The sequence below is a fragment of the Octodon degus genome, unplaced genomic scaffold, assembly GCF_000260255.1.
Source record: "Octodon degus isolate 3935 unplaced genomic scaffold, OctDeg1.0 scaffold00047, whole genome shotgun sequence".
Taxonomy (NCBI): Eukaryota; Metazoa; Chordata; class Mammalia; order Rodentia; family Octodontidae; genus Octodon; species Octodon degus.
The window spans coordinates 7,391,311-7,403,389 of NW_004524623.1; the positions used below are offsets into that span (position 1 = coordinate 7,391,311).

At 43.4% G+C, this 12,079-nt stretch overlaps 1 protein-coding gene across 1 annotated transcript in view; it reads left to right on the top strand.

Annotated features, from left to right (window-relative positions):
• The first annotated feature begins 6 nt into the window (after nt 1-6).
• Kcnmb4 (potassium calcium-activated channel subfamily M regulatory beta subunit 4) overlaps nt 7-12,079 on the top strand; it is a 63,099-nt gene continuing 51,026 nt past the window's right edge. Inside the window, exon 1 of the mRNA XM_004632167.2 lies at nt 7-386. Coding sequence (XP_004632224.1) covers nt 51-386 — 336 coding nt within the window. The 5' untranslated portion in view covers nt 7-50. The remainder of the gene's footprint in view (nt 387-12,079) is intronic.

Consider the following 12,079-nt stretch of genomic DNA (forward strand, 5'->3'; position numbering starts at 1 on the left):
GGGGGCGGGAGGGGGCGGGAGGGGCGCGCCGGCCGCCGCGCGTGGGGGCGATGGCGAAGCTCCGGGTGGCTTACGAGTACACGGAAGCCGAGGACAAGAGCATCCGGCTGGGCTTGTTCCTCATCATCTCCGGCGTCGTGTCGCTCTTCATCTTCGGCTTCTGCTGGCTCAGTCCCGCGCTGCAGGATCTGCAAGCCACGGCGGCCAACTGCACGGTGCTGTCGGTGCAGCAGATCGGCGAGGTGTTCGAGTGCACCTTCACCTGTGGCGCCGACTGCCGGGGCACCTCACAGTACCCCTGCGTGCAGGTCTACGTGAACAACTCGGAGTCCAACTCCAGGGCGCTGCTGCACAGCGACGAGCACCAGCTCCTCACCAACCCCAAGGTAAGGGCGCTCGGCGCCGAGATCCGGGCAGTGGCGGGCGCGGAGCGCGGGACAGGAGCGCTCAGCGGCGCTCGGGGCTGTGCCGCCACCTGGGTGCCCAGCGGCCACTCTCTCAACGCCTCTTTGATCAGGTCTCAGATTTTGAGGCCCGACCTAGCCCAGGCCCCGGGTCTGGAGACAGGCAAGGAGCAGAGAAAGTTAACTTTACCTTCAACGAACGCGGAGAGCCCTGGCTTCATCGCAGGGCGGGCGACGGTCTGCGCCTCGGCTGGCCAGGTGGACTGGGTGCACGGACCTTCCGCGGGACGCCGGGGGCCGCGTGCGCGTCAGAAGCGCACTTTGTTTGTTTGCTTGCTTGCTTTTTAGCTCTCAACAGACATTTCAAATTAACTGGGCGGGGGGGGTGTCATGAGTTTTGGAGGGTCAACAACCAACCTGTCTTTGCGAAATTCTGTGAGGCCCCTTTGGGGAGGGAATACCTAGGGGTGTCCTAGTAGATGGTCTAGGCACTCTTGGGCCTGGAGAACAGTTAAAACTTGCTAAAAACAGAAAGTCTTCAGTGAAATGTACCAAATAGTCCTTCCTGACAACTTCTTTCCATGTCATGAGCAAGGGGGGGGGGGGACCAACCACCTGGTTAGGACGCACGTGGTGGAGGGCAGAGCCAGACTCAGAAAACCGCTCCCAGTGGAGAAAAACACTTATAAAAAGCAGTGTCCTCAGCCTGTGAACTAATTGAGCTTTGCAACGCACCTGCTTCGGCTGGCAGGGTTGTCTCTGCTGCCTTTTGTACTGTCTCTGTTGCTTAACTGTCAAAGTGAAGATGTGTTTGTTTTTAAGGTACTCAAACTTTTTTCTATTGCTAAGACCAGACCCATCAGGAAACTAGTTCAAAAGAAAAGAAAAGCTTTCTGTTGAGTGTGACAAGCCGCATTTATATAAATCTAAACATAATTGCATCCGTATTTTTTAAAGGATTTACCACAAGCTTACCATCTACGGTGAAACTCATGATCTTGTCTCCTAAACAGCAAATTGTTGAATTTGGGAAAGTAACAGTAAGCTTTTTGAAATAATGACTTACTAGAAAAATCCTGCGGCTAATATATGAATATTAATTTGTCTTCAATATGAAGACAATACGAAGGCAGTAAGGATAGGAGTAAATTGATGCAAAACATAAATAATAATAAAATAACAGTAATTTTAATGCAGAGTATAATACACAAGCTCAGGAAGTGATAATATCTCAAGGACAAAGTTATAAATTAATGTTTGATGCACACAATTTAAAAAGAAGTCTCAGGAACATAGAAACTTTCTTTTCAGTATTAAACCAATAAGGTGGGTGCCAAGTGCTAGTGATAATTGAGAAATTATGTTAATTCATCACATGGGAGTTGTTATATCACTAATTATTTTAAGATAGTGGGTGAATCACTAATACGTATACCTACACTAGTAAATAGCTGATGTATCACATAACGACATTGGCAAGTTAGAATTTACTACAAGAAGATTTCTTCACAATTTCCAGGCAGTTTTGCAGGACTTGGCAGAAATAGTAAATTGGAAATCATTAAGACAATGATTTTTAAATCAGTTGGAAGCAATCATGGTGCTTTATGTAATACTAAGATTCTTTCTCTCTTGCTCACTTGCAAATCTGATTTTTTTTATTCCCTCGGTGCCAGTTGGCAACAGGTTTTTGGTGAAATACCTGAGCAGAATCAAATTTTATGAAGTGCAGTATTCGGAGCATGGCAGAACTAGGAAATAATCCGTTTGGGTTTCAGAAAGTGATAAATAACATTTGCAACAATTTTGGATATTTCCTCAGCCAAACTGATGCCTCTTAATCTCTGATATCCTCCTTAGGATGTGTTTTACCGTGTATAGAACACCAATTTGTTCTTTAACATCAGCTTTCTATTTTTGATCCGTTAAATGCTCAGTTTTATAGTTTCTGTAGACAATTGGTGATGGAAAAATTTAGTGCAGCCAGAATGTTGTTGGCAAAGTCAAGCGCATAAGCAGACTTTGCAAATGCCCTCGTAACCAGACTGTACCTGTCACCCAAGCGCAATACCTCTTGGCCACCAGATCTTTTCTGTGCCTTATCTTGCTCATCTATTGGTCGAAGGCCTAGTTTCCTACCATTTCCTTTTGTTTTGTGGGTCCTCCACACCTTCCACCTTCCTTTACAAGACCTGACACTACCAGATTTCACTGAGGTGGGGCTGGGGCTGGGGAGATAGCTCAGTGGCACCAGTGCCTGCCTGGCAAGCACAAGGCTCTGTGTTCAATTCTGGAACCCAAAGAAAGAGGTGGGGTGGGGTGAGGTGGGGAAGGGAAGAATCCTCTGGAGCTCTCACTTAGAAAAATAGAACAGTTTTTCTTTTCCTTGAGCTTGATGCATTCAGTACAGTAAAAGGTAAAGAAGGGAAAAAATATTACAAATATATTCCTTCTCAAGCTGTAGACTACTAAAGAAGATATTGATCCTTTCTTATTTCTTTAAAATGTCTTTAAGTCCTATTCAAGTTATTTATGTTTTTGCATCAAATCCCCATTCTCTGGAGCAGTAGCTTTATCCAGTTATATAATGTAGTATTCAAGTTAACTAATTACACACAGAAAGATGACTTGGTGTATGGATTAACCATAGTAGAACGTTAATTTTGGGGCAGCCACTGTTCCCTCATAGACTGCCTATCTGTGATTCACAACATACAGGGAGGAGAGCCTGTGCTCATAGCTCCGGTTGCACAGTAGAATTAGCTGGTAACATTAAAGGGGACTCCCTTTTGCTTGGGCCTAACCCTCAAAGAGATTCTGATTTGATCCTGGATAACTCCTGAGGATTGAGGGGTGGGGGCTGTTTTGTTTTTGCCAAGTTCTGCAAGTGATTCTGCTAAATAGGAACGAGATAAAAACCACTGTGTAGAAAATGTCACCATCAGGCCGGGGAGATGGCTCAATGGAATAAGTGCTTCCCTGGCAAGCGCAAGGGCCTGAGTTCAATCCCTGGTTCCACCAAAAAAAAAAAAAAAGAAAGAAAATGTCACCATCTACTGTGCAAAAAAAAGAAGCAACATTATCATGAAAAAGGATTAACTGATTAGTGTTTATGTTTTCAGGTTAAAAGTTGTTCTTTTGTTTCTGGTTTTTGGGAGGGTTTTTTTTTTTTGTTTGTTTGTTTTTTTTGTTTTTTTTGGTACCAGGGAACAAACTCAGGACCTTGCACTTACCAGGAAGAAAATTATTTAAAATTAATATGGAAATGGTTACTTAACATTGGTTAGTTTGAATGAAATGAAGGTACACAATTCCAGACATTGGCTTTTGCAGCAAGGATGAATGTTTAAAACCACTCTGTATTATGTGGAACAAGACAGAGTAGATGACTAGAGACTGTATATTTAATGTTTGAGTTAATTTTTTCCTTTGATAATAAAAACCTAGAAATAAAGGCTATGGCTGCTTCTAAGAAGCCAAAACTCTACAAGTGAGAAAATTGTATCTAAGAGAAGAATTTAGGTAAGACTAGGCAATGCTGTAGGCTTTAATGAGGCATTGAGGCACATGTCTATAATCTCAACAATAGGGGAGCTGAGGCAGGGGGATCACTGTGAGTTTGAGGCCAGCCTGGGCTACAGAGTGAGCTCAAGGCCAGCCTGAGCTGCATAGGGAGACCTATCTCAAAGACATACACACATGCAAAAAAACAAGAAAGAAAGAAAGAAAGAAAGAAAGGAAGGAAGGAAGGAAAGAAGGAAGGAAGGAAGGAAGCACATTCCCTATTAGCTGGATGTCCACTACTTTGAGGCCATCGCCTTGGTTTTCTTGAGATTTTTGGTGGTAACCCCACCCCAGCACAGTGTATAGGAAGCTTGGCCGACCTTGGGTCATTTCTGAGCTCCTTTGACATCTATTTTCAACTTAAAAACTGTATGGTTCAGGGAAACCCATGATATTAGAAGTATGTAATACAAGGCTTGGTTGTGACAGCTGCTGTACAGCGACTATATTGCCGTGAAGAAGTGGCCCGCCTCATTTCCGCACAGTGATTATAGTAAATAGTATTTGAAAATGTTCGTGACACTCAAGTGAGCAAGGGCTTTTTGAGGATCTGTGATGATCAAAGTTCTGAGTGGTGGCAGTGGGAAGGCTGAGACACTTAGGATCGCTGTGAGTTTGTAGCTAGCCTGGCCCACATAGTAAGTTCAAGGCCAGCCTGAACTACACAGACGTGTCTCAAAACAAAAGAAAGGACTGAGCGTACAAACTAAAAGATATGTTTGTTCATTGGACGAAATTGTTTTCTTTATTACACAGCTCTTTTTTAATACATATTTGTAATATAATATTGTGGATTTCCTGAGGACCTGGTGCATGCATGCATTGAGTGTCGATCATGTTTACTTCCCTTTTTTTCCCCTGAGCTCCTTCCCACCACTATGAAGGCTGCCTCCGTGTTTTCTGCCATCTCTCATTTTGCTCTGTAAGTTACTTGTATATTGGGTTGATCCTAAGAGAAACCATGAAATATGTGTGTGTGTGTGTGTGTGTGTGTGTGTGTGTGTATTTTTTAGGGAAGGGTCTACAGGGTGTTCAGGGTCTCACTACTAGATTGGACTCGTAGTGATGGTCCTATTTACAGCCTCCCAAGTGCTGGGATTACAGGCATGCGCCACCATGCCCAGCCTCAATCGCTGTCTCAGCACGCCCCAGGGACAGGGTGGCACTGCAGGCTGGGGGATCGAACTGGCCCCTGCACCTGCTTGCAGGTGGTTTAATCCGCTGAGCTGTTTGGCAGTCCCTACCAAGCAATATTTAACGTACTCCATCTGGTTTATTCCATTAGCATTATGGTCTCCAAATCCATCTCTCTTCCTACAAATGACTCAAATATATCTTTCTTTGTGGCCAAGTAGTGCCCCACTGTGTAGATTTCCTGCATCTGTTCATTAGTTGATAGGCATATAGGCTGCTTCAGTAATTTATCGGTTATGAATTGTGCTGCTATAAACACAGGGACGCAGGTATCACCGTATTGTGATTTTCCCCTCTTTCAGGTAGACACCTGGAAGATATGTGGCTGGGTCAAGTGGAATTTCTATTTTTAAATTTTTGAGGCATCTACATATTGATTTCCATGGTGATTGAAAAATATTTAGTAAATACTATAGGCTATGTGGTCATTTTGCTTTTGAGACTAGAAAAGAGATCCAAACAGAGACCCTGTGTTCAGAGAACGTGCCTTATGATGGAGGCAAACAGTAAATGCACTTACAATGTCGTGTAATGCTGTGGAGGTAAAGAAAGTTCAGGCAGGGCAAGAGGGTCAACAGTGGTAGGAGAAGCGAGGATGGTCTTTTGGGAAGGATGCTCAGATAATGTGCGCCTGATACAGTGACATTTGGGTAGCGACCCAGCGAAGGTGGCGGGATACGGAGAGCTGGCAAGGACGTAAGTGTGGCTGGCTGGAGACAGAAGCCTCCATGGGCTGGGTACACAGCAAGGCCACAGGCCATGAGACAAGCGACTGCATGTCTGTGAGGGGAACAGTGAGCGCGGTGAGATTGGGCCACAGCAAGCAGCGTGTAGGAGAGTTGGGGAGCAGGTTAGGCTCCTGCAGGCTCTGTGACTCCACTGGCTGCTGAGTTGGAAATAGTTTGTGTGTGTGCACCTGTGCGTACGTGAATGTGCATGTATGTGTGTACACATCCTCACTTGTGCAGAGTGACAGGCGTGGAGGCAAGTTTGGAAACAGAGTCCAGGAGAATAGGCCAAAGGTGGAGATGGCTTAGGTCATGGATAGGTGGGTAGGTAATTCACTGATGAATGGGCAGTTGGGAAAGAGAAAGCAAAGATGGCTCCCAGACAGGCACAGCAGGGTCCTTTTCTAGATGGGTCTAACTAGAGAAGTAGGCTTGGAGGAGTGTCGATGGAAATCAAGGGTTGAGTTTCACGCATGCCTATCAGACATCCACATGACGATGAACACATGACTGTGGTCTCAAGAAGACTGCCTACCAGAGGATGCCAGTAAACACAGCACAGTGTCAAGTTCTACAGGGAGGTACCGGTGGTACAATATGAACATTCAGAGGGGAGCTTCGTGGAGAAAGAGACGTTCGCCAGAAGTCTTTTAAGAAGAAAACCTTTCGTCTTGGTGGTGAGGAAAGGAGTGGGGGATGAAGAGGAAGCATATCAAGGTAAAATAAGAGCCAGGATGAATCTCTGAGTGGTCAGAGTTTGGGGTGTGTTGGAGATTGCAGTACAGTGGTAGATGCAGTGCAGGGGAGCGCAGGCAGTGCAGAGGCCCCACACAGCCACCTGGGCATGGTGGATGAAGTACAGGGGGTGGGTTCGTGGTAGGGAGAATAACACGCTTTTTCTCCAAGATGTGCTCATTATAATCCTTAAAAAAATCTATGAATATCTTCTGTTACATAGCAAAGGGGAATTAAGGTTACAGATGGAGTTAAAGCTGAAAATCAGTTGCTGTTAAAATAGGAGATTATCCTGAATTATGCATGTAAAGCCCAGCGTAATCACAAGAAGCAGTGGGGAAGACCAAGCACAAGAGGAAGTCAGAGTAAAGTGATTTGAGAAAGACTCAGCCAGCCATGGTGAATAGCTTGGAATCGAGGAGCAGGGCGTGGCCAAGGAGGGCGGGTGGCCTCAATCTGTCTTTTTCAAAGGGGGCAAATCCAGAAAATAGATTCTCCCTTGTGCCTGCAGAAGGGAATACGGCCCAGTGGGAGTCCTGATTTTAGCGTAGTGACACTCCTTCTGGGCTTTGGACCCCCAGAATTGTGATCATTTGTTTTGTATGAAGTCACTAAGTTTGTTTTAAGAGCAGTAAAACTAATACAGGAGCCAACAAGAGTTTGAGCAGGTGACTGATACAAGATATTCAAAGATTCTATGTCACATCTCTTTAGAAACAATCTAATCTGCAGGAGGCAAAAGCCATATGTTTAAGGTTCCTTATCATGGTCCAGCCCTGAGCTGTATTTATTGGTAGATATCACATATGAAGATTTCAATTATATTTGGAAGGGCCCTCCAAAATTCTATGTCAAAAAACTAAACTAGACAGAAACTAAAACTCAAGATCTGTGGCTTTGCAGTATATTTTAGCAATAGTTTGTGAAATACACATTTACTGTATCATAAACTTGCCTCCAAATTCTGAGACTTTTTACAAGTTCTTGACATATTCTATTTGTTTATAGTAAAATGTTTTTGACATTCATTTAAGAATGAAGATGTCAAGTTTTATTTCCCTAACGCTTAAATTTTCTATCAGTCTTTAACAGAATTTCATAATCAGTTCAGTTCCTAAATCAACAGTACATTTATATTATAATTACCATAATTGCTTGCAGTAAAATACTACACAGAATGGCTGCTGTTATTACAGATGTTTCTAGCCTTTTCTCATGCTGTCCCTTTAGACATCCTCCAGAACACATAAATCAATGTGTAAATTTTTTACTTTTGAATTGAAGAGCTATCCTTTGGTCTTTTACAACAACTACTGAAAGGAAGGCCAGATAGCTCACCGGACTAAAGAGCGTGCTTAGGAAGGCACGGGGACTGGGGTTTGGTCCCTCGGCCTGCTGTTCCAGCCCCACCCCCAAGGTGTGCTGAGATGGCCACTGAGACTGGGCGTAGTGGCACGCACCTGTAATCCCAGCTCTTGGGAGGCTGAAAACAGGAGGATCACTACAAGTCCAATCTGTATAATGAGACCATGTAGATCCTGTACTAAATACATTAAAAAAACAAACAAACTACTGTTATGATTGCAAATCATTACTATTACTAAACTATTTCCATAAGTAAAGCAAACCAATTCACTTTACGTTTACTTTCTTGAGTAACAGAATCCAGTAGATTGGATCACTTAGAGGATGTCCTGTAATAGCAATAGAGCCAGCAAGATAGCTCAGCGGTCTAAGCGCCTGCTTAGGCAAGTGTAGGGACCCGGGTTCCCAGCACCACCCCTGGGCACACTGAGCCAGCCACCAAGACTGGGCATGGTGGCACAGGCCTATAATCTCAGCACTGGGGAGGCTTAAGTCCACGCTACATAGCAAGACCCTGTACCAAATAAATAAAAGATTAAAACAATTTTTAAAAAAATAGCTATACTTGCTTCTTGCATATCATTTATCTAATTGAAACACTAACTAAAATGGACTAAACCTTATCCGGTCCCTGTTCTTAAGTAACTATATTTCAGTAGCACATACTGAGGCACTGTCTAGAAAGTAGAAGTTTAATCACTTTTTCCTTTGTAATGAACATGTGTGTGTCACTTTTCATCGGAACAGTTTCATTTGAAATTAATTCTACCTAATACTATGTAGTAAAAGCTAAATTTTCAGTCATATTTTGATTACCTTTTGTTTAATACTTTGAGACAGTATGTATATACTGTGTAGTTCAGGCTGTGTTCAGACTCAGGTCCTCATGCCTCAGCCTCCTGAGTATGGAATCTTCAGGTATGGGCCACCACGCCTGGATTGGGACTGTGCCATTGTGATCCAGGAGGTCATGAAAGATCTGGGTCCTTAATCTCTTTTGCTCTGTGAGCCCTTAACATGTTTTTCCTGGCTTGTATTATGTTTGCCTGTTAGCCAGTAGAAAGGGGGGAAAGATGGTAGAGAAGGAAATCAGGAAATCGTCCAGGACAAAGGCCGATGAGGCTGTGAGGAAAAAGGAACCCTTCTCCACTGCTGGGAGAACAAATCATTGCAGCCACTGTGGAAATCAGTATAGAGAGATTCCTCAAAATCCTGAACCTAGAGATTCCATGTGACCACCTATTCCCCATTTAGGTATCTTCCTGGAAGAGATGGAAGCATCAAGAAGTCCTCCACAGCTGAACAGCACCTGTACAAATCCGACCGCTATTGTGCTCCAGGGTGAAACACTGGAAACTTTTACCCGTAGGTCAGGAAGCAGACAGATATCCACTGGCCCTAACTGTGCTCAACAAGGTGGGGAAGATTTTAGCCAGAGCAATTAGCCAGATTAGAAAGGAAGAAATAACAGCTTCTATTTAAAAATTAGCTAATCTTGTATTGGTGACTCCAAGGGAGGAGGGCATTAGGGCTAATAAAAGAATTCACATTCGCAGAGTATAAGCTCACTATGCAAAATACATTTTTGTACATTAGCAACAGCCCAGAAATGAAATTAAGAGCACTTATTTATAACAGTATCAAAATAATGAAATACCTGACAGGTAAATTTCACCAACTTAACCAAGATATAAGACTTACACATTGAAAACTACAAAACATGACTGAAGGAAATTAAGGAGAACTTACATGGACAGACATGCTTTATTTGACATAGCAAGATAGCAGTGATCCTTACAGTGATTTATAGATTTAGCTCGAAAAATCAGTTGAAATTTCATTTGCTTAAGTTGATGATCTCATCCTAAAATTCTTATAGAAATGCAAGAGACCCAGAAGAGTCAAAATACAATTTTTTTTTTCACTTATGTATTTGATACAGGGTCTCAGTACACAGCTCATACTCACAGTGATCCTCCTGTTTTCAGCCTCCCCAGCACTGGGATTACAGGTGTGCTGTACCATGCCCAGACTCGTTTGCAGGCTCAACGTGCCCTGGGGGCAGGGCTGGCACAGCATGTGGGACTGGGGATCAAACCCTGCTCCCTGAGCTTGCCAAAGCAGGCGATTAGTCCACTGAGCTATCTCACTAGCCCTCAAAACACACACTTGAAAAAAGAGAATATAGTGGGAAGACTCGTATTTCCATATTGCAGTGCTTGCCACAAAGCTACAGTAGTCTGCTGCATCTAGCACAGCTCTTGAAATTCAAGAGAGGGAGGATGGTAGAGGATGAAGAAATGAAGGCAAAAGTCAAGAAAGCTGAGGTCAGGTGGAGGCCCTCTTCTGATGGGAGGAAGGACTGCCCAACAACTACAATGTATCTACTTGCACAATCAGTATAAGAGGCTGTTTACAGAGAGCCATAAGGGGAGGGTAAGATGCAGAGCAGGAAGAACATCTCATCTTCAAGGAAACAGCATGCCTTGATGGGGAACAAGAGGGGAGTTGTCTGTACTATCTCGGGGGAAGCCAAGTCACTTTGTGCATCGGCTCCCTGAGCTGCATACACCTCTCATGGGGCCCTGCCAAACCCATGAGAAGCAGTGACCTTGTCCTAGATACCCAGGGTACAGACAGCTCTGCTCCCAACGGTAATCAAAACTGTTGGCCTGGCATAAGGATAGACAGAGCATTGTATGGCATAGAATTGAGAGTCCAGGAATAAGCTCACATCTGTGGGCAACTCTTTCCTAATCAAAGCATCAAGGGCATTCAACGAGGAAAGGATTAAGTCTCCAACTATTGATACGTGCATGTGAATTAGTGGATCTGATCTCACGCTGTACACAAAAATTAAGCAAAAGTTAATAGACCTAAATATAAGTGCCAAAACTTAAAGCTCTTGGAAGAAAATGCAAGCATAAATATCTATGGTGTTGGACCAGGCATAATTTCTTAAAGATGTCAACCAAAGCACCAACAACCAAGGACAAATACATAAATCGGGCATAAGTAAAATTAAAATAATTTGTGCTTCAGAGGGCACCATCAAGAAAGTGAACAGGACAGGGAATAAAATACATAATAAATCATAGATTTGACAAGGTGCCTATATCCAAACACATAAAGAACTCTCATAACTCAACAGTGACAAAACATATACTGGTATTTTTACCCCAGTTGAAAAATAAAGGATATGCATTAATATTTAAGGTATACACTTGGCCAAAAACTCATGGGAAAGTGTGTTCAGCATCCTTAGTCATCAGGGGAGTACAAATCTAAACCATGAGGAGACTTCACTAGAATGGTTATTTAATGAAGACAAGAGCAAGTCAGTTGGGCATGTGGATAAATTGGATCACTCATAGATTGCTGGTTAGAATGTTTTGAAGGTTCAGCCACGCTGGAGAGCAGTTTGGCAGTTCCTCAAAAGTGGAACGTGAAACATGACTCAGCACTCCATTCCTAGCTGCACACCCAAGGGCGTGAAAGTACAGAAAGCTGTGACTCTTCACAAAAGGACTAGGCACCGCAGCCCCAGCCTGGTGCCAATCGAAACACACATTCATTACTGATTGAGTAAATAAAAAGTGCTCTATCTCTGCAGTGGGAAACACTCACCTGTAAAAGTGAATGAAGTGTTAATCCGTGCTGAAGCGTGAATGAGCCTTGAAAATGCACCAAGTATAGCAAGCAAACAAAAAGACTGTATATTATGTGATTGTATCCACCTAAAATGTCCAAATGTGCAAATCTATAGAGACTGAAAGATTAATGGTTGCGGGGCTGGTGAGATGGCTCAGTGGTCTAAAGCACCTACTTAGAACAAGCTTAGCAAAGCACAGGGACCGCCGTTCAATCCCCCAGCACCACATGCCAGCCAGCCCCGCCCCCTGGTGGGCTGAGCTGGTCAGACACACACTAAATAAATAAATAAATAAATATTAAAAAAAAAAAAAGATTAATGGTTGTTTAGAACTGAAGGCGTGGGATAATTAGATAAACAGCTGAAGCATGCAGGGTATCTTTTGGTGTGATGAAGATTTTGTAAAGTTGCCTGTGAATCTATTAAATGCCATTAAA